The 23699-nt window shown below is 43.9% G+C and overlaps 1 protein-coding gene across 5 annotated transcripts in view; it reads right to left on the minus strand.

Moving 5' to 3' along the window:
- The window catches only part of FGFR4 (fibroblast growth factor receptor 4), a 57573-nt gene that overhangs the window by 12674 nt on the left and 21200 nt on the right, over positions 1-23699 (minus strand). For 2 of the 5 annotated variants that reach the window (XM_088465516.1, XM_088465515.1), the window contains exons 1-2: positions 5718-6143; positions 547-708 (exon numbers count right to left, since the gene is read on the minus strand). In XM_088465516.1, coding sequence (XP_088321642.1) covers positions 547-708; positions 5718-5814 — 259 coding nt within the window. In that variant the 5' untranslated portion in view covers positions 5815-6143. Of the gene's footprint in view, positions 1-546; positions 709-5669; positions 6144-23699 lie in introns of those variants that run through there. The other 3 variants (XM_088465518.1, XM_088465517.1, XM_088465519.1) reach the window with 2 other exon arrangements.

Below are 23699 nucleotides of genomic sequence, written 5' to 3' on the forward strand. Positions count from 1 at the left end.
ATATATATATATATATATATATATATATATATATATATATATATACACACACACACATACACATTATGGGATCTGTCCTCAGGATATGACATCTCTGCCAAATAAGTGTTTTAATTGAACAGCTCTCAATTCTAAACACAGAAGATACCCTCATGTTTATTTGACCATTATGTGAACTTTGTAGCTTTTTGGGGTCTAGGTGTGAAAAAGACACACACCGCAGGGGTGCGAGTTCTCTCACATCAGCTAGGGATACCCTCCTGAACTTGTATTTTGACCTGGCTGTCAACTTCTGACCTCTAAGGAAACTCTTCCATTGTATGAGAAGCAAGGATACATGCTCTAATGCCACCAGAAGAGTGGCATTAACTGCATACATTTACGCCAGTAACCTCTCACCCAGCAGCTAATTTCTCATTTTGACATGAAACAAGACTAACATTAATTTGTAATATAATTTACAAAATTATAAATGGCATAAAAGTTGCAGGATAAATACAGGTATACACATCACATGTATTAACTAGTGTTCATTCCTCGGCTTACCTTTCAAACTACTTTGGTTTTCTGGTGTCGCTTGTTTGCATGATGTTAATGTGACGAGAGTCAGAAAACACAGCAGGAGCCTTGCAAAGTTCTGCATGGCAATTTGTCTTATTGTAGAAGATCTTGAATTGACTGAAATGGCTCCAAAAAAATGTGGAGACGCTAAAAGAGAATGAGAAATGAAAAGACGACTTAAATATAAGCTGTATGCAGACAACAAAGTTAGAATCATTTACATATTGGCATATTCCCAACTTGTCAATCTAAATCATTTGTTTTTGTGCAAATGTACAATAGGGTGATCAAAGTACACACTTTTTAAAATGAACGTTAGTCCTCACCAAGGGGTCTATGTACTAATCATCGTGGAAATATACCCGCTATGTACAAAGTGGAACACGCAGGGACAGCAGTTGTGGTAACCGCTGTCTCTGCGGAATTATATCCCCAATAAATTGTAGAAATCTCTCTCCTTTGGAAGCAGACCCTGCGCGGCTGGCTGCTGGACAGAAATCTCAAGCATTGTGCCATTAGTACATAGCTACAATACATACATTAAAAACTGCTTGACACATAGGTCCCCAAGTTCTAAACTTTTACGAATATTATCTCATGGAACACCACAGAAAGGACCAACACAGAAGAGTTTTTATTTTGTCACTGTCTGTTTAGCAAAAATAATAAAATATCAAAAGCCCGTGTGTGATAAAGGGGCCCATTTATTAAGGATCGCATTTTGCAATGCGATCAGGGCATGCAGTATTGCCCATGATCGCATTGCAAAATGCGATCATACCGGCCGAATGTATGACCCGGCACATGCACGGAGACGGGCTCCGAAAAGAGCTCGTCCCTGCGATGTGGCCGGAGCGCATTCCGGGCTGCTGCGGACTGCACATGAGCGGCGCCCATTGCCGGCGGAGAGATCTGGAAGATCCCTCAGCTGGCTCAAATGCGGTAAGTGCCCATAGGACACAGCGGGATACATTTGGCAGCATCGCATCCCCCATAAAAACCTATGGGGGAGGCGGCTGCCGGCGGCAATGGAGGGATCGCAGCAGGTATCGGAGATACCTGCTGCGGTCCCTCCTTCATACATTCGGGGGATACTAAAGTATTTGAGGTAAACACCCGAAAACAGGTGTTTTCGGGGAATTTACCTCAAATGATCTTTGATAAATGGGCCCCATAGTAAGTACATACATCCCATAATGCAATACCTTATAAAATCAATTTAGCAACAACTTAAATTTTATCTTTAATTGATTAATTTTGGCTCGCTTCTTCTTAATGTACTGCTTCAGTTCATTAGTGCTTTGGAATATTACATTTCTGCACATCTCTCTTAAGGTCCTGCCTCCTCAGCTCAATGGAGATGAGATCTGGAGTTTGACTTGGCCATGCCATGAGTTAATTTTAAGATTTGCCATTGAGTTTAGAGTCTCTGGACTGACGCATTTTCTTAACTTGGGATAAGCTTCAGTTTCAGACAGGTGAATTTGGAATTTCTTCAAGAATACCCACAGAGAAAAAGTTAATTGTTGAGTAAAGATTTAGAAACATTTGTTTTATTTGGTGACAAAATAACCCCCAAAATTTACCATTCCACCACCATGATTGATTGTAAACTTCCTGAGGCAATACACTGTTTGGCTTTAGCCAAAGATTGCATTGTGCTTCATGCCTAAACAGCTCCATCTTGGTCTGGTCTGTACAGAAAACATTGGGCCTGATTCAGACCCACTCGCGAGCGGCTGTCCGCTCGCAAGTGGGTCGATGTTCTGGACTGAGCATGCGCACGACGGAGGGAGCTCCGTCGTGCGCATGCGCCAGACGCGACGAGCGAAGGAAAGTCCTTCGCTCGTTGTGTCCGATCAAAGGGGGCGTGCTGTCAATGTTGATTGACAGCACGCCCCCTTTGGTAGGCGTGTCGGGGGCGTGCCTCCCTGACGGGGGCGTTCCCACGGGAACGCCTCCCGTCAAAAGCCGGCCCACTGACATCACTAGTGATGTCAGTGGGAGTGATTTTGGCTCTGATAGAGCCAAAATCACTCCGGAGCTTGCGGTTGAAAACCTCAACCGCAGGCTCCGGCTCGCAATTTCGATGCTCGCGATGGTCTCGACCATCAAAATGCACGCTCGTATAGCCTGTGGGTGGTGACCCACAGCTATACGAGCGTCCAGAAGGACGCTCCATTTTCATGGAGGCCGGCCCTCATTCAGAGCGTGCGCTCTGCTCAGAGCGTACGGCTCTGAATGAGGGCCATTGTTCCAAAAGTCTTGTTACGTTCAGATGCAACATTGCAAACCTAAGCCATACTGGAAAGTATTTAGTTTGGAAGAGGCTTTGGCTTAGTTATCCTTCCATGAAAGTCATACTTGTTCAGTCTTTTTCTGATGATGGCATCATGAACTTTAATAGTTACTATGTTGATAGAGGCATGTGGATCCTTGGACGTAGCTTTTGAGTTCTTTGCAATTTACAAAATCATATAGGTTGAGCTTTGGCTAAATTTGCTGGGCCAAATCTCTTTTTTCCCCCATTTGTAAAATAATCTCTGTCACTGTAAAACGATAGACTTTAAATTGTTTGTAACTGGAAATATTAGAGGTCCTACTCTAATGCGGCCCATAGACGGGGCGATTTTACACACGATTTCGATCGATCGCAATGATCAATCGTGCATATCGTGTGTTTTGGCATGCTGTACGATGGCGATGCACGTCCCCGCTATCGTGCATCGGCGAGCTCATGGAAAAACCATAAGATCTGCGATCCCTCATGCTGTTAAATAGGTAAACGATGCATTGATTACCATTCAGGGGAGGGGATTCGATTTAGCACGATGAAAGCAACATACCGCTCCAAAATAACAGTGCACTCACCACCATTGCAAGTTTTCCCTCGCATAAAGGCATAAAGGAATACTTGTAAAGTCAGCCCTACTGTATATGTCCAATAAGTGCATAATGGAGTTCGGCAGTACATTTGGGGGGGGGATTCAATTCCGCACAGAGTAGCTTTATGAAAAATTAGGACTTTGTGACAGCTATTGCTGCATATAAAAAAAAAACATATCAAGACATACTCTTATGGCTGATGCACACTAGACATTATGTTGTCGAATCTGGTCGGATCGGTCATGTCGGCAACATCGTCTAGTGTGTACACTCAATGTCACCGACGATGCGAGCTTCCGCACATAATCATCGGCATGCAGGTCCGACGAGCAACAGTCAGCAAGGGCCACCGTCACAATGTTGCTCCCGACATCGGCAAGTGGGTCCTATAGGACAACAAGTCGGCAGGGTACACATCTTTAAATGTGTACGCAGCTTTACTCCTGCTCATTTTATACAAAAACACTGGCAGCACTCAAACCTTATGCCTCTTGACCCAGATTCAGACTCATCAACACACCTTTAGTAATATAGTCTGTGATAAAGATTCTTAGGACTTTGTCTTTGACAGCAATGCAACACTGATGTCAGCCCACACAATAATAAGGAGCAGCATAGAAATGTAATGATCATGTAACAATCTGCGTTAAAACTCGTCACAACCAGTAACGTGCGGTGAGGTAAATGACTGGGGAGGCACTGGCCAGTATCAGAGCCAGATTTACACACATATATATGAAACCGAGGGTACATGTGGGCATTATACAAAGGTGCACAAGTATATAGTGCTGGAAAGTTGGTGAGTTTTGATCGGGGATGTGCGGAAAAGGTAGACAGGGGAGGCAGTGCCTCACCTCCCATACACTTTTTACTCCCGAGTTTTGACTATAAAAAAATGATTAGAATAATACAAGGAAGAAGTTTACAATATTTTCTTTATATTTTTCATAGTAAAAACTGTGGAGTATACCCAAGTATGACAGGAAAGGCTCTGCCTCACCTCACCACGCCACATTGCATTGAATCTGATGTCACTAATCCCACCAGGCTATCATATCAAAGAAAGAGGTTGTCCTGACTTCACTGTGCAAATTCTGTATCAGTTGTGCAAAGTTTATCATCAAAACTGCTCATATAGAGAAAATCATGACAGTCTTGATTCAGCTAACAGATCTTACTTTTAAAAGTAACTAATCAAGAAATACAGGGAAGGTAATCCCCTATACATCACCACATTCCAATGGATAGCAATGTGTAACCAGCTACAGGGACCGGGGGCTCCAGCTTAATCTTTAAACACAACACGACAAAGGCCTTTGTGTGCCAAGGCTACCCTGGTTATAGATTTACAGAATAGTTATGGTACCAGAGTGAGAGTTTAAACAGAGCAGCTCTGCAATCATAGTAGATAAGGAAGGAGTAAACAGAACAGAAACTCAGACCAGGAAAATAAGACCTGATACATCATCATAGTGAGAGTCTGCAGGGATAGAACCAGATCTAACAACATATCACATAGCCGGCAGCACTGGTATGCAGCAGCAGTCACCATGCAGCAGCCAGTTACACACCACTTACTGCACACACAAATATGGTATAAACTCCTATTTTATAGATGCCACTGACTAACAAACCTAGCCAGAAGTGAAAACCCTTAAATGAACCACGATCCATGCCCAAAGCCAATATTGGAAAATTGCTGAGAGTACAGATGGTCCTTTCCAAACAGAGCACAGGCTTACAGACTTGGACAGCTCAGTCACATTGCTGATAGGGAAACTTTGATTCGCTTTAGCCGTCTGAGCTCATCTCCATGTACACAAGTAGCTAAATATGAAAGTTGTACAGACTGGGAGGAATAAGATCCTGAGCACCAATACACCACACTATACTGTTACCTTTCCATGTGGATCTAAATGAATGGGGGTCCACATTACATGCTGGGAGTAAGGAACCCCCAGGAAGGACGTGCTCCCAGAAAGAAAGCGCTGGAGTATAAGAGACCCCACATAGTGCAGCAGGGTATCCCAAATTATTAGCGTGCAGCCCAGTTCTGCCGTCTCCCCAGCACACAGATAGTGATAGCAGCACTGGGGGTGAAGATTATTAGACGCGTAGCGCATTGGGAAATATTCTCACACCCCTGTTGTGCCCGCACTGCAGCAGAGCCCAGGCTACGAGAAGTGCGCTGCACAATGTTACTCTGCCATGTACCCCCTCACCTGGTGACTTAGATATTGGGGCCCCCCTCGGTCTCCCCATTCACATACGCTGTGTGCCTCTCATGTGCCGGTGACTCCTGCAGATGGTCGGTGGTGCTAATCCCCAAATACGGCTCCTCCAGAGCGGCAAGTCCTCCTCACGCATCAGATACCCTGCTCTCCAAACACTCAGTCCACCCACAGACTCAGATCCGACACCGGAGCTCCAGCACAGACGCCAGCCCAGTCCTGTTATATTGCAACACTACGGGACTATGCTCATCCAGGGAAAGCGCATATGCAGACTGGTATTCACAGATCGATGTACGCTGACTCCGTGGCCGCAGTGCTGTGTATAACTGACCCTGTACTCCCTCAGGCACTGTGATAGATCTCTCAGGTTACACTCTGTAGCAGCAGGCTGCTGTCCACTCTCTCTCTCCCTTCTCCAGTCAGTAACAATGGGCTATAAGGGTGCAATTGCAATGCTACAGGGAATCCCACCACAAACACGCCCCCAGGCTCTACTCTCCCCCTCCTCCCTCTGGGCTTTTTCACTACCCTCCCCCTCCAACTCACCCTTTCACACTCAAATTAGCTAACTTCTCCCCCAGCTTTGTGCGGGAGGATTAAACTGCTTCACTTTGCTGCCCAGCTCAGGGCTTTCTGAGTCTCAGCATGGGTCCTGCCTCTCTGTACAAAGCCCTCTACCTAATGATGACATTCCTGCTGCCAGCTAGATGAGGAGCCAGGGTGTCTCATTGTCATAGGCAGCGTTTTTATCTCCCAGAGCCAAAATATACACATTGTATATACAGCTATGTACATGTAACAATGCTGGTATACCGTCATCTATACATTGGAGAACACAAACACGTGGACAAAAAATGCAAATACATATTTATCGATTAGTAAAACATTTATATTTTAAATATAGCTAATAATTATCAGTAGGGTTTCACTGTAAATTATAATTTGTGCTCCCCCCCCCCATGCGGACTTTATGAATGGAATGACAAAAATCAATTTTCTATTTCTAAAGGTATTTCCAAATCTACTCATTACCGTGATTTGTAATTGACTTCAAATTAGATATTTTTATATATATATATACTGTATAGTTATTTTGGGGTATTTGTGCTATGTGCTTAGTTGCTGCTTGCCATTCACCTCATTGTGTCTTCATTTATTCAATCGCATTCCCTTTTTTGATGTGCATTGAAGTTAATTAGGTGTTTGGCCAAAACAGTCAGAATATGGTTGTCAAAAGATAACACACAATTACTTTTACCCCCTACAGTCTTGTCTCTACACCCTCACCTACCAGATTGAGTCTGGGGGAATTCTAAAGGACGTTTTGATTAGATAATGAAGCCAGAGTTGATACTACATTGGAGAAACAAAGGACAACCATACTATATTATGAATTGTAAAGCTAAAGTTTGTTTATGTTGCTCTAAATCGTTGGTGCCCTTAAAAAGTCCAGACATACTAGATTGAATTACTAAATTAGCGCACACACACACACATATATATATATATATATATATATATATATATATATATATATATATATAGTGTGTGTGTTTCTTTATTTGATTAAATTAAATATTTAAGTGAACCCGGTCAGGTTATCATGTGTGAATATATATATATATATATATATATATATATATACGCACATTTGTTGCTTAATGAGGGCAGTTTAATGAGAACACGAGTCCTAGACTTTTTTTACATTTATCATCAAAATTATGTCTGAATCAGCTTCATTGCCCACATTTTTGTATTAATAATATGCTGCCTTTTAGTGAAATTACTGTTCTATCCAATTATGAGTCAATTTCCCTGAGTGGTAAACTCACGTAATTCGCGTTAACCCGTATATTCCACGCTAAGTGCAGGAACCTACGGGTTACTCTGTGTATTAAGGGGGTCATTCAGACCCGCTCGCGAGCAAAGTTCGCTCGCTAGCGGGTCGATGTTGTTAGACTGCGCATGACGGAGGGAGCTCCGTCGTGCGCATGCGCGAGACCCGGCGAGCGACGAGAAATACGTCGCTCGGGGTCTCGCACCAAAGGGGGCATGCTGTCGATGGTGACTGACAGCACGCCCCGTTTGGTGGGCGTGCCGGGGGCGTGGCGGCCAGACGGAGGCGTTCCCATGGGAACGCCTACCGTCTGAGTCCGGCCCCACTGACAGTAATTATGTCAGTGGGAGTGACTTTGGCTCTGATAGAGCCAAAATCACTCCTGGGCTTGCGGCAGCGAGACCCTACCGCAGGGTCTCGTCGCAAGCCCGATGGTCTTTGACCATCACGACCATCATCATGGACGCTCGCTATAGCTGTGGGTGGTCACCCACAGCTATACGAGTGTCCAGGAGGACGCTCCATTTTCATGGAGGAGGGCCCTGATTCAGAGCGAGCGCTCTGGTCAGAGAGTCCGGCTCTGAATCAGGCCCTAAGTCTCAGCAGGAGCATTTAATGCAGATTTTTCCCCGCAGCTCCAGGGGCTGCAAGGAATAATCTGTGTTAAGTGCAACCTCTAGGTCTAAGTGCAGGCTAGCAACCCTTAATTGCAGGGCCATAACTAGAGGTGTGCGACCAGTGCTGCTGCGCAGGGCTTTGTGGGCGGTACCGTTGTTGCCCCATGGCTCTGTCTAGCAGGGTGCCTGAAACTGCACACTGCAGCCAGTAACTCTGCGGCAAGGCCGTGCACTCCTGCGTTTCCAGGTGCTGGCTGTTCCTAGACCCGTCCCCTATGCCGACGTCATGCGCAAAGGGGGCGGGGACGGCACAGGGCATATTAAAGCTCTGTAATGGCACTGCGTAATTGAATAACTCAGGGCTGATATAACCCAGCGGCTAATTGAATCTGCTACTAATTTTATTATTGTTAATTTTAATAGCTCCTCCATATTATGCAGCACTGTACAGAGAATATGTAACAATTCATAATAATCTCTACCGCATTGGAGCTTATAGTCTATAGTCTACCATTACACTAGGGTCTATTTTGTCACTAGTCAATTAAACTACCACTATAGTACCGCATTTATACCTAAATTCCGTGTCTGACTTGGAGTTTGGAACAGAGGGCCTGATTCAGAGGCGCTCGCAAAAAGCGTGCGCTCACTCTGAATCAGGGTGGGCGCTGTTTTTTTTAGGAGCGGCCTTCTGGCCGCTCGCATAGCTGTGGGTAACCACCCACAGCTATAGCGAGCGGCCATGATGATGGTCGCGATGGTCTTGCGACGAGACCCTTGTGGTAGGGTCTCATGGTCGCAAATCCCAGAGAGCCAGAAGCTCTCTCACTGACATCACTGGTGATGTCAGTGGGTCCGCCAACAAATGGCAGGCGTTTGCTTGGGAATGCCTCCGTTTGTGAAGCCACCCCCGGCCACGCTTACAAAATGGGGCGAACTGTCGATCAACATCGACAGCCGTCCCTTTTGTAGTGAGCCACGGAGCGAGTGCTTTTTGCTTGCGCACTGGGCCACCATCGACCCGCTTGCGAGCGGGTCTGAATCAGGCCCAGAGTTCCAAACCGGATCAGACCCGAGTCGGCGACGTTCACATCAGAACAGGATCTGCAGTGACGCGGCTCTTCTGGCGTTGAAGTGGACGCTTGGAGATGACGTCATCTCCAAGCGCCACTGAAGCCGGCCAACCAGCCGGCATGTGGCACGCTCCACCAGCCGGCATGTGGCACGCTACGGGTCTCGCACCAAAGGGGGCGAGCTGTCGATGGCGATTGACAGCTCGCCCCATTTGGGAGGCAGGCAGGGGGGGTGGCCAGCCAAACGGAGGCGTTCCCGACGGAACGCTTGCCGTTTGGGGGCGGCCCCACTGGCATCAGCAATGATGTCAGTGGGGAGCTCCCTGGGGCTTGCGCTTGCCGAGACCCAACCTTAGGGTCTTGTCGCAAGCCCCGATGGTCGTGATGGTCTTGACCATCGCGACCATCACACTGGTCGGTCGCTAAGCTGTGGGTGGTAACCCACAGCTTAGCTAGTGATCAAGAGGCCGCACTAAAAAAAAGAAGCGGCCGCCCTCGTTCAGAGAGAGCAATCGCTTCTTGCGACCGCCTCAGAATGAGGGCCAGTGTCTTGGATTCAAATCCATGGACCCAGTGCTGTGATGAAGCAATGCTAAGTAATGTGCCACCATTCTAATTACAGAAAGATGAATACATTATAACCGCATTGAGGTGTGAAAATAAAATAAACATATACGCAATGTTGCCAATTATTCCCAATTTCAAAGAACTTTTTGTTTTACTAAGGTGCATCTCCCCTATTCGGCGGCACAGGAGCCCCTCAAAGGTAAATTTTGTAAGTGGGTTCTAACACAGAAACAGCAAATCAGTGATATTCACCAATTTACAATGTTGACGAAGTTGGCGTATGTTGGGCGGCAAGAGATTTTGGGCCTGCCAGGCAGGCGTTACCACACACCCCAAGATGCCGCAGCCACGCTCTCCTCGGTGGTACTTAGTTCATATATATGCACTACCCACAGTATGCCTCCTCAGCCTCTTGATGGCAACTTTAGATTGGCTGTCTCACTCACACCTCACTTCTGTGTTTCATTCAGGGGTGTGAGTGATGGAACGGAGGAGCTACTGGTAAAAGGCTGTAGCTAGCAGCCCCGGGACTCCGACTCATGGGAGAATCACACAAAATATTTTCATTAGGTGGTTGTGCCCTGGAAATATCTGTTTTCAATACTGACCATATTACAACAATTTCATGTACTTAACTATGTTATATGTATACAATACATTTTGCAATTCTTATGATCTATTTGGCTTATGAATTTGGCTTTTCTGTGTTAACATTTAGTAATAAAGACCACTTGAAATACAAAAATCTCATTTTTACTAGTATGTTCAGTGAAAATGACATGATTACAGTACACCATAGTCTACATAAAGTTCACCAACCATGATGTACTCTATATACCTCTGGTCATCTGTTAAGTATGTTTTGCAAACAATATTCAGTTATAGGTAACTACTACTTACACTGTCCTTAAGACTGTTATACATTAATAAGAGGGTTGTGCAAACAGTGTGGATTTCCTTTAGCAGTATCCTGTTTGATTTCATTTATGCAAAAGGTAACAGTAGAAGCTAACATAAAACTACACCAACACACAACAGTGCTATGCGTTTATTGTTACCATGAAAGGTACATCTAATGCTGGGTATACAATGACAGATATATCGGCCGATCAATTGATCGGCCAATATATCTCCTGCCCGTCGGCCAGTGTGTACCCACGATATGCATTGGCTGTGCTGCACTGCCGATAGACAGATATGTCTGCAGACATACACAAACAGGGGGGAGAGACACAACCCCGACACGCCCACCGGGACCCGAGGGCACAAGCAGATGATGGCCGTTCAGTGTGTATGAATGACGATCATCTGCAGATACTGTATATCTGCAGATCACTCGATCTGCAGATATATCTGTCAGGTGTGTACCCACCTTTACAGATGATAAATTCTAAGGCAAATTAATTACTAAAACACTTATATGGTACCAATGGTCAGAGAAACGAAAATAATTGTAATCTAATGTGTTTATAGTTACATATCAACATAAGATTTATATGTATTTGTGCCTATTACTAAACCATGCCTTTTTACATGTCTAGGAGTGCCGGCATTGGCAAGTGCATGCACATTTGCCGATGCCGGCAGCAATGATGGCAGGGGCCATCCTGCATTCGGCAGCATGGCCCCTGCTAATGATACCTCCCGTCAGACCTGCATGCAGGGCCAACGGTGGATGTCGCTAACGTGTGCATTGTCTGCTACATAGCGGGTACATACTAGACGATATGCCCGATCAGACGACATATCGTCTAGTGCAGTGGTTCTCAAACTCGGTCCTCAGGAACCCACACAGGTCACTTTTTGCAGTTCAGCTAACTGGTGCACAAGTGTAGTCATTACTCACTGACACATTGTAAAAGATCCACAGGTGGAGCCAGGGGCGGATTGGGAACTAAAAGTGGCCCTGGAAAAATGTCTGTAAGTGGCCTCACATGGGTGGCACCAAATCAACTGTAGGCGGAACCAACAGCAAAGTAGGCGGGGTTAGTACATCATTATGGACGAAATGCATGACACATCTCAATTTGTACGCGATGCATTCCACCACTCTTTGCATGCATTTCAGCATTAACTACGCTGGTGTGCATGAAGAGAGATGCAAAGGACAGCTCTCTGTAAGAACTGTCCTTTGCGAGCAAGAGACTTCGGGGTTTATGACCCAGAAGTCCCTCTGGCATGCGCCGCAGGAGGAGATGAAAGGGATGTGCTTGGATCCCTCCCTCGGGGGCATCGTGAATAGAAACCCAAAGGCTTGCCCACCACATCCATGCCACAGAATTATATATATATTATAGATATATATATATATATATATATAAATACATACATACACACACATACATACAGTATACATGCTGTATACACCCCACGTAAATAAATGGTCCCGGCATCTACGGTCGATCTCCTCAGCCACTCTGCTACCCCTGTCCTTGCTCCATCTTTCCAGGTCCTCTTCATTCCCATTGCTGCGGTGAAAACCTGCACGTCACACTTAAAGTGCACCACTAGCGCACAGTCCCACTGCACGTGCCATGCACGTTAGGCGTGCAGTCCTGACTGACTGTCTCATTGTGGTTGTAGCACAGATCATATTCAAACACCAATTGTCATCCCAAGCGCTGGCAAACATTACTGGCAGTTGGTGTGGCTCCCCTATTTGAATAGTGAAGGAAGGGTTGGGGGTAAAGATACAATACTGGGTGCATGGTTATGGGGTAAGGGTGCAGTATTGGGTTAAGTATTGAGGGATAAGGACACAGTGTTGGGTGCAGGGTTAGGGGGATAAGGAGTACGCAGTATGCCTGAAAAAAGCATCCATGTGGCTGAAGCCGAAAGATCTGCTACATTAAAGAGGATTGGAGGTGGTTGTACATGAGAAGATCTTATTTGTAAAGACAAGAACAATGGTGGTGCTTCAAATGGACCTTTAACTGGGCTTACTTTAAGTGGGACAAAATGTACAGACAGCCTTCCAGTACAAACTTTATATACAATATTTATATATCCGTTAGATAAATCATGTGGATAAGTTTAAAAATGTTAATGTGCCATTAAATCTCCAAGGGGCCAACTGACTATCTCTATGGGCACGATTCTATTCAGTGCGATGTAAATAGCGCCGGGAGTGGGCTCCCAGAGCTATTCAATACCCCGTGCTGCCAAGTACGACTAATGATTTCTTCTCTCATCCCTCCGGGGATGAGAGAAGAAATCCGACAAAAGTCCCGGCGCGAGGCTGTTTTCTGCCCTTCACGCCTAGAAAACAGCCTCGCGCTGGGAAGTTAGGTCGGGAAATGCCCGTTATCGCGCCTAAACACCCTGTTTAAGGCGCGAGAACGAGCCTTCCCCGACCTAACATCGCGATGAATTGAATAGCTCCGGGAGCTATCTCCCGGAGCTATTTACATCGCGTTGAATAGAATCGTGCCCTATGACTCTGGTAAATGTAACAGCCTGCGGACTGCAGGCATCGGTGAGTCCTGTATGAGACTGCCCCATGTTTTAAAGTAGCAGTCATTTAAAAGGCAAAACTAGTTAGAATTTGCAAGCGATCGCTCTAAATGAGGGCGGCCACTTACTTTTTAAAGTGCCGCCTTCTGGTCGATCGTTAGGCTGTGGGTTACCACCCACAGCTCTAGCGACCGACCAGGGTGATGGTCGAGATGGTCATCACCATCGCGACCATCGGGGCTTACAACCAGACCCTAAGGTTGGGTCTGGGCTCTCGTAAGCCCCAAGGAACTTCCTGCTCTATTTGAGCAGGAAGTTCCCCACTGACATCATCAATGATGTCAGTGGGGACGCCCCCAAACGGCAAGCGTTCCGACTGGAACGCCTCCATTTGGCCAGGCACGCCCCCGGCCCGCCCAGCAAATGGGGCGAGCTGTCTCTCAACATCGACAGCTCACCCAGTCTGCTACGAGACCCCTAGCGACGGAGCGCCCGTCGCTAGCCGGGTCTCGCGCATGACGGAGCCGGCTCCATCATGTGCATGCTCTGTGGGGACCATCGACCCGGTTGCGAGAGCATCGGCGCTTGCTACCGGGTCTGAATGAGACCCTCTGTCCTCAGGGACCCACATAGGTCAAGTTTTCCAGGTCACCCAGCAGGAGCACAGGTGTAGTCATTACTCACTGACACATTTTAAAAGATCTACAGGTGGAGCTAATTATCTCACTTGTGATTCTGTGAGGAGACCTGGAAAACATGCACTGTTTGGGGTCCTGAGGACAGAGTTTGAGAACCTATGATCAAGCAGAATACATTGTCAGACAGTACTACTGTATAACTATCACAGTCACAGCACACTAAACAGAGGCTCCCATTGTTATAGTGGAATGGATGTACATGTGAGATTTCCCTCTTATGACATTATTAGCAGAGGTACCCGGTTTCACCCAGGTAGACCTTACATTTACTGTTTACAATTCCATCTCACCACTCCAATAACAACATTAATCCTTCAACTCTATAGTAAGTCATCTCTGCTATAGTAAGACATTACCCTCCCTCACTTGTGTAATAACACATTCCACTCCCTCACCTCTGTAGTAACACATTATCCTTGCTCACCTCTGTATTAACACATTTCCCTCCCTCGTCCATGTTGTAACACATTCAACATTCCCCTCCCTCACCTGTGTAGAAATGCAACCCCTCCTTCGCACCTGTAGTAACACATATTACTCTCATTCACACCTGTAGTAACTTATTCCCCTCCTTCACCTCTGGAGTAACATATTCCCCTCCCTTGCCCGTGTAGTAACACATTCCCTTCCTTCACCTCATAGTAACACATTTGACATTCCCCTCCCTCACCTGTGTGGTAACACATTTTCCTCTCTCACCTCTGTAGTAACACAGAGTGTCCTAGACTTGTGAAAAATGTTCATCATTACACATGCTCCTTCATGCTCCAGCATTCCCGGCATGCCCGAAAAAAAGCAACTGTGTGGACAGAGAATTGCTTTCTTGTAAGATCTATGGCCCTCATTCAGAGCCACTCGTAAGCGGCAGCTCGTTCGCTCCGAGCGATGTTTGCCAAACTGCGCATGCGTACGGATCGTTATACGCACGCGCGAACCAGTCAGTGCGGCCGAAATTCATGTGCTCGCAAAATAGCGAATGCCTGCTAATTTGAGTGACAGGATGAGGCGTATGTGGGTGGTAACAGGGGAAGGTGATTGAAAACGGGGAGTGGAAATCAGAACGCAGGCGTGCTTAAAGGTCAAAACGGGCGTTTTATGGGTGTGCATATTTAAAACAGCAGCGTCATTGACCACGTCACTGTTTTTTTTTTTAGCCAGAACTGCTCGCAAAATTGTGGTAGCAAAAACCAACCACAAGAATAGCGAGCAGTTCATACCCTGTTCGATGTACTCGATTAATCTAATAAATAGCGGACATGACGTTGGATGCGAGCGGCCAGGGGGCGTAGTTTCCCAAAAAACGACCGCAAGTTTTGTTCGCTCGTTCAGACCTAGAGGCCTGAACAGACCGCAAACAGCGAACGGTTCATTTGAATAGCCACCATAATTTTCTGGACGAGCGAGCGCAAATAGCGACCGGCTCTGAATCAGGGCCTATGTTTGAAGGAGAGGGGTATATGAGGGGAGTGGAAGGGACCACTGTCTGCTTACTGCGTATAAATAAACTCACTGCCTCCTACAGAAATGTCCATAGATAAAACAAAAAAAATTTTCACGTTCTTTCCTGCATATAAACAAAGTACATAAAATAGGAGGTTAATCTGGGTATACAAATATGCAATTATCAGGCCAATCACCGAATCCCTGCATAGGTTTTGTATGCAGAAGCGTCAGCCGATAAACGGCTACGAATGCTACTGCAACATTTGAATCGGAAGGTTGCATCTTATGCGCTGCTTAAAAATCCGACCTCCCAATCACAATCCCATTGAAGAAAGTACAAGAAATAGCTCAGTGTGTACGGGGTGCACGCTGACCAGATAATCTCTCCATGGATCGGAGCATTTATCTGATCTGCAGCGTGATCCACACAGTGTACACCAGGCTTTACTGTCACCTGGACTTATTGGTCCTCACTGACTCTTTGGGGCATATTCAATTGGGGGAGAGAATAGCAAAAATCCTGCACCCACTGGGTTTTCCTACAGGTGCGGGATTTTTGCTAATCAATTAGTTGCAGGGTTTTTTATTTTTTGAGCGCCGGGAGTTTTTTTTGCACACATCCAGAGCATGAAAATGGTCGGTAAATGCTCTGGGACCCTGGCGGCACCTCTCCTAATGACTAATTAAGCAGGTGAAAGTTTCCAATTAACTTAATTAGTCAGTAACACTCACCTTCTGAAGTGCTGTCTTTTGCATCCAGCGTCGGGACCCGGTCTCCTGCAGCAGCGGTCAGTGTGTGTGAGTGTTTATGAGTGAGTGTGTGGGTGCATGAGTGCGTGTGTCCCCAGTGTAAGTTTGGCGCTCCCCCCCGCCGTAATGGGCGCTGGGAGAACTACATCTCCCAGCAGCTCTTGTGCCTCCCAGCAGCCCCCTCCCCAGTGAGAAGTGGAGGCCACTGGGAGCCGCAGAGACCACTGGAGACCCCCGGGCAGGTAGCGTAATTTTAATTTATTTTTTATGCGACGCTGGGTTTCCAGCTCTGAAAACCCCGCAACTATTTTTTTTTTAATTGGATACCGCGAGTTTTGGGAGCGTGCATACCCATGGTAATCCAAAATTGGGCACGAGAGGCGGGAGTTTTTTTCCTCTCTAAACCTCATGTCCAATTGAATATGCCCCTTTGGGTCATTGACAAAATAAAAACAAAACTCAAAGCATCTCATAAAGCAGTTTTCTTTTGTAATATCAGAAGCGTATACAAAGCAGGGGGGTTCATTGTTACAATAAATGGCTTATCGTGTGAGTTTGTACTTATCGCATTTTCGTCACCAAGTTTTCACCACCTCCTGAGCAGGTGCAAAGATGGGGACAATTTCTGTTTCAAGGTAAAAATGTCAGGAATTGGTTTAGAACCACTGTGACACCCTCTGTAATGACTAATTAGTCAAAAATAATGTTTTATTTATCTTAATTTGGCCAATAATTACATTACAGTAAAAAATGCAGGAAAATGGGTTAATTGATGTGGGACAGGTATATAGGGGTGCCATATGAATGGAACAAGTGTTTTTTTAAGATTGCAGGTGGGTGTCAGAGGCATATTTTGAAGGTTTTTCTTAAAATGACACAATTATATACTTATAGGCATTTTTATGCACTCCCAATTTAAAAAGAACATTTATTTTGCCAAAAAATAACCACTTGCTTTCTTTCCTTACTTGACTGTTTTTGAACGATGCATAAAAACAGCCATTTGACACAAATTAAGAACCTCCATTACTTTTATTAGGGCCACTAATACACTACTATATTGTTATCCTATATCTCTTTGCCTTTTTTATGGGTACTGGCAAATGTTATATTTCTACTTATATTTATAGCATTTGAAACCTGACATTTTTTTTCACATGAATGGCGCTTCGCAACTTTTGGAACTGAATAGCGTGAAAAATGGGCGCGCATAGACGACGGTGCAAAAACTTACCGCACAAAAAATGACTGCATTATCGTGACTAATTGAATTCCCCCCAAAGTCTTTATTATAATGATGGAAATATGGGGTAGAGTATTTTTGTTGACATTCATAATGTGGACATGGGAATAATTTGTCAACATGCACTATGTGGGCATTCATCATGTGAACACTAATTAAAGCTCAAAGCTGACATCCACATCATGTTACCTCTTCTGCACAATTAAAGTTGCGAGTAGACAGCCGCGGGTTTAGGGGCTCCCGGGGGGATTTAGGGTTAGGCATCCCCCCCTCCCAGGAGGGTCAGGGTTAGGCTAGGGGAAGGGGGGGGTTAGGGTTAGGCACCTCCGGGGGAGGCTAGGGTTAAGCACCCACCCGGGAGGGTTAGGTTTAGGGAGCGGTGAGGGGGGGGGTTAGGTTTAGGCACCTCAGGGGGGAGGTTAGGGTTAGGCACTAGGGGGGAGGTTAGGGTGACGCACCCCTAAGGGAGGGTTAGGGGGGCAGAGGGGTAAGGATAGCATACTTACCTTCACTGTCGGAATCTGCTCTGTTCGGGCTGCCGGCGTCGGGATTTCAACCGCCGGGCTCACGTCCGGCGGTCATTCATACCGATCCCTTTGCAGCGATAGATCTCATAATTTTAATGAGAAATAGTGAATAGAAATCGACTGAAGTTTGTTATAACATGTATTAGAGAGAAGCAAATGGACTATTGATACACAGCTTGATAATAATAGATAGTGGCCATATTGGTTCATTTTATATTATATATATTTTTTTTTATTAACACTTTAATAAAGCGCCACAATAGCAAATTATAACAAGCTGTAGTGAGAGAATCCATTATATCAATAGACACAGATTAAAATATCAATCAATATAGTGAATTGTGATTGACCATAGACTGTGATAGCAGTATGTATTAGACCTATATATCGATAAAGGTCATAATACAAATAGAGATTTGAGGAGAGCTAAATTGGCAAACTTATTTTGGTTTAATGAATGTCAGTGAAAAAATAGAACTAATCTGACAATATATTGGTAAATGTGACCGACATATGTCTCTTATTTTTTTAAAAGGAATGGTACACATATGTATGAAGGTGGAATAAAATCAATGGATGCAATATGAAGTACTGATACTGTGGAATAGCCCTTCCCTTGGTTTAGAGACATTATATATTCACCTTTATATCATTAGGCAAGCCAATATAACAACAATAACGATAAATCTAAATTAATAAATAACTGATTAAAGTCTCTATCATTAAATTAAAATGAGTATAACGTAATCCTTATCCTCTCATTATTTCTAGGAATCAGAACTCAGCACAATAATCTTAAAGATATTTATTGATAAATCAATAATTAAGACACACAGTGGGGATATTCTTTATTTTATTTCACATTTTCAAATATCTTTTCACCACTCTTTAAAACTTTTTAACCTCTATTTCGCTGGCCATTGTCCCATAAAAGGACGTTTTAAAATTTAAGTTTTTATTTGAATAAATATAATTATTGTGCGCCACCTTACAGACAAAACCTGTTGCTTCTTGTATTATTATCGGAGCAAGTTGGTGGTCTCAATTGCATGTGCAAGATCTGAGGAGTATTTTGGGATGAGTTGTCTGGAACTACTTTTTATAAGGTAATGTAAGATTTATTTATAAGATGTAAGGTAATGCCTATTTATTGTAAAAATAAAGGAAAGAATTATGAGATGTGATATGATCAATAAACAATTGTGAAATCAAAACATCAAACTAAACAAAAAAAATTAAACCTACAGAAATAATCCAAAAATATGGGAATGTTTTGTGAATGAAAGAAGAACAGAAAGTCAAATCAGATGCCCAAACTGATCCTGGTGGTGTCAATAAGGAGAATAGAATGACTGATCAGATAATCAATTTCAAAAGTTTTATTATGAGCAGCAACTAACTGTCAAGGTTTCTTCAAAATTATGTTGTCAACCTGTAATTTCACAGTAATAATTTTGTGTCATACCATGAGAAGTGGACCAGGGGTCCCCACCTGACCATATGCAATAGTCATAAAATGATACATGAAGGACAGCATATACAGTATGTCAGACTAATGCTGGGTACACACTGGCCAATATATTGATCGGCCAATATATCTGCGGGTCGTCGGTCAGTGTGTACAGGCGATATGTCTGTGAACTGCGTCGTTCTCAGACATATCGCATTGGCTGTGCTGCATAGTCCATGGACAGATATGTCTGCAGACCGCCGTACACACACAGCGGCAGTAACTGGGAGGGCGGCGGCCCGGATCCGCCTCCCTGTCAGCGGGACCGGCGGCTACCGGGTAGATGATGGTCATTCAGTGTGTTTGAACGACCATCATCTAAAGATATATCTGCAGATCACTCGATCTGCAGATATATCTTTCAGGTGTATACCCACCTTAACTTTGAGAACATTTTATTTCACACTCTACAATAGTAGCAAAACTCCCACCCTCACTTTAAAGGGCAATCATTTTGCTACTATAACATATTGTGAACTAAAATTTGTAGGAACCATCTTCAAAATTGGTCCGCTTGACATGGAATGGCCCTTCTGAGACACCTCTTTGGTATGTCAAATACAAATGAAGAATAATCGTCTCTATTTTTGGATTCTATGGGCCAAATGTAATAGGGTGAGAGTTTAGAAAAGTGAGAGTTTCTGACACTTTTTAAACTTTGCCAATGTAATAGAGTCCAAAAACAAAGTAGCAGAGCGAACTTGCATGTTTTTTTAGACTTAGAAAACTCTCACGATTTAAAATCTCATTCAGATGTTTTCCCATTTTGAAGATAAAACTCAACCAATGTGAGAGTTTACTGCTAAACTCTCACATTTCCTAATCTCTCACCCTATTACATTTGGCCCTATTTGTTCTTTCCCTTTTTGTTTTTTTTTGTGTTGTTTTGGTTTTGCAATTGTTTTTTAATCATATCACATCTCAAGTTTTACTTTTATTTTTACACAAAACAGGCATTGTAACATCCATAGTATTCTACATACTCCATATCCTCACAATAACCTATCCGTATCACTTTCTACCTAGAAATCATACCAGCTACACCAATTCCCCTTACACACTCCAACTATGTATCAGAGCGGTGAATGTACCCCCACCACCCCTCCTCTGCCCCTCTCGCACATAGATACACCTTTTATTGTTGATTCAGTGGCTGGACTCCTCATGGCCCAGGAGTTCTAAATGAAGCACTGGTGTTATGTACACTGGCACATAACTGTCTTTTATTTGCTTTTTTTCCCCACTATAAATGAGATAATCTATTCAACTACCTATAATAGTAGAGACCGTTTACTGAATCTTTTGTTTAATCATGGTTACTGTGTAACAGCCTGACAATTGTACAATAGGTGTTTCTTAAAGACTTTACCTGTTTGTGAACTGATTAATTTGTAATAGGAACAGATCACTGGAGAACTACTAATTAGTATAACCAAAGCTATTGTAACTGTGATTTGACAGACTGTTTCACAGTGAAAGCAGCTACTCTTTGGTAATAAAATAAAGGCTTTGCTATCATATCATCCAAGTGTTTTGAAGTAACACTCCCAATCTTATTAGTACCAGACTGCAAAATGCCATTAATTAATAAGAGAAATCTCTATCAAAAGGGTGAATTCAATTATCCGAATGTGCAGCCACAATAATTATGGTAGCCCACCATTGCACATTTGTGACATTCTCTTACCTCTACAAAATGCGTGATGACCTTCCGGCAGTCAAACCACCACTTCTCTGGTACTTATGGTCATGATATGCCCCAAAGACTGATGCTTCGTACACATTAAAATAAAGAACCGACACTAAAGGTGCATACACACACAACGATTTTTTGAACGATTATCAATAAACTATATCATTTATCATTGAAAAAAATCGTTCACTTTCTAAGTTAAAACGATGAACGATTATCGTTCATGCACATTCACGTTTGTAGTTTGTAGCTCAGTCAGACTGACCAACTCAACGATTTTCATTAGGTTAATATGCAAAAATCGTTTGTAGTTCAAAAAAAATTATTCATTACATGTAGTAGATTAACTATTTTAGTAACCGATTTTCATTCATTTTTCCCTTGAAAAAATAAATGAAAATCGTTTAATAAAATCGTTCATTTATAAAATCGTTGTGTGTGTATACAGCTTTAGGGACAGATTTATTATGGGCTACTCGGATCTTGTTAAATACCATCCAAATAGAAAACTAAGGGGGTGATTTTATTCAGCGGGAGTTGAATAGTGCCGGAGGGAGCTCCCGGAACTATTCAATTCATTGCAATGTTTACTCCGATGTGAAGCAGTTAAGTCGGAGAATGCCGGTTCTCGCAACTTAACTGGGTGTTTAGTTGCGAGACCCGTCATTCTCCGACTAAAGTGCTGGCCACGAGGCTTTGAGCATCACACTAAGCCAGAAAACAGCCACGCGTCCGGCACTTTAGTTGGATTCTCCTCGCACCCTCAGGAGGATGTGAGAAGATATCAATAGTCGGGCTAAACAGCTCGCTGACTTGAATAACTCTGGGAGCTCCCTCCGGCGTTATTCAATTCCAGCTGAATTGAATCCTCCTTATGGGGATGGATGCTGCGAGGGATGGGTGTCGGAAAGTAAGAGTTTTCTCTGATATCTCCTGCTTTCCATCTTGGTACATTTAAGGCATGGGTCTTCAATCTGGGCCCTCCAGCTGCTATGGAACTATACATCCCAGCATGCCTTGCCACCGTTTTGATATAACAGCATGCTAAAACTGTGGCAGGGTATCCTGGGATCTGTAGTTCCATAGCAGCTCGAGGGCCAAGGTTGAAGACCCCTGATTTAAGGGATACTCAATTCTACCTTAAAACATGCAGAAACAGCAGTTTCCGTATATGGTTTCACGCTTTAGAACAGGGATGGGGAACCTCAGGCCCCGGGAATTGTTTGGCATGGCCTTGAGAGCAATTATCTACTAGCCTCATCTGGCTAGCAGGGTGCATAGAAGGGAACCCTGCAGCCAGAATCTATGCAGCAGTGCCACCTGTGGCATTCTTAGGATGCTTAAGACAGTCACACTGCTGCCCTTACAGCTCCCTGGAGCATCCTCAGGATGCTCCGGGCATTGCTGTAATCACCAACGATTGTGGCTCCACCCTGTGTGACATCACATGGAGGGGGTGTGGCCTGCATCGGGCCCTTGACTAAAGTTTTATATATTTCAAAATGACCCTCGGCAGAAAAAAGGTTCCCAACCCCTACTTTAGAAAGATGACGTGACGTACCCACAATTTCACAGAATGTCAACATAGAGAAAATCAGGTTATTATTAATATCATTAAACATTGCTTCCCTTTCAGTGCATGCCATTTATATGGCAAACCTGTGATCTCCCACCCAGAGGGTTTTTTCTGAACATGATATCTGCAGATAGATCCATTACAGATTCTAATGAGTGTGTGATATACACAGGAAAAAGTGATATAACCCATAGTGATCAATTTCATACTATAATTTATTTCAATAATGTTTACAAACATAAATCATAATTTTATGCTATTGGTTAAAGCATTGTATCTTGTATACAAATGTTACCTACTGTGTTTATCTGTAAAACTAGCTGTATGACTGGAGGAGAGGTGGTTTGATGCAGAAGTTCCCAAGCTTGGTCCTCAAGGCACCCTAGCAGCCCAGGTTTTAAAGATATCCATGCTTGACCACAGGTGACTTGATTAGTATGTCAGTCAATTTGATCTAACCACCTGTGCTCAACCATGGGTATTTCTAAATCCTGAACTGTTGGGGTACCTTGAGGATCGCATTTGGGAACCTCTGGTTTGGTATATGGCCAGCTTTAGGTGTACAGTGAAAAAAAAAAAGGATAAACCATGTTGCACTGTAGGTGAGGCAGATTTAATATGTGCAGAGAGATTTATATTTGGGATGGATATGTAATAGCTTAATTCAAAATGTCAGTGTAAAAGCAAAGCTGGTAAGTATTTGTTCACTACAAGCAAAAGCAGCCAATATTTTTAATGCATGCAAAAAAATAAAAAAATGCATTTGTACCCTTTGCATTGTAACATAGTTTATTCCAGGAGCAAATTGCACCTTTTTTTGCTCTTACACCTAACCATGTTTAGAAAATAAAAAAAAGTGTTAAGGCACACATCCACTTAGTCATAATACTAAGCGATTGCACGATTATGACATCATAATCGTGCAATCGCTCAGTAATCGTGCACAAATCGTGCACTTTTATGTCGGAAACGGCCAGCGGCCTTCAGTGTAGGCACAGCACAGACTGACAAACGACTGCATGATTACAATG

The sequence above is a fragment of the Taudactylus pleione genome, unplaced genomic scaffold (assembly GCF_031769625.1).
Source record: "Taudactylus pleione unplaced genomic scaffold, aTauple2 ptg001990l, whole genome shotgun sequence".
Taxonomy (NCBI): domain Eukaryota; kingdom Metazoa; phylum Chordata; class Amphibia; order Anura; family Myobatrachidae; genus Taudactylus; species Taudactylus pleione.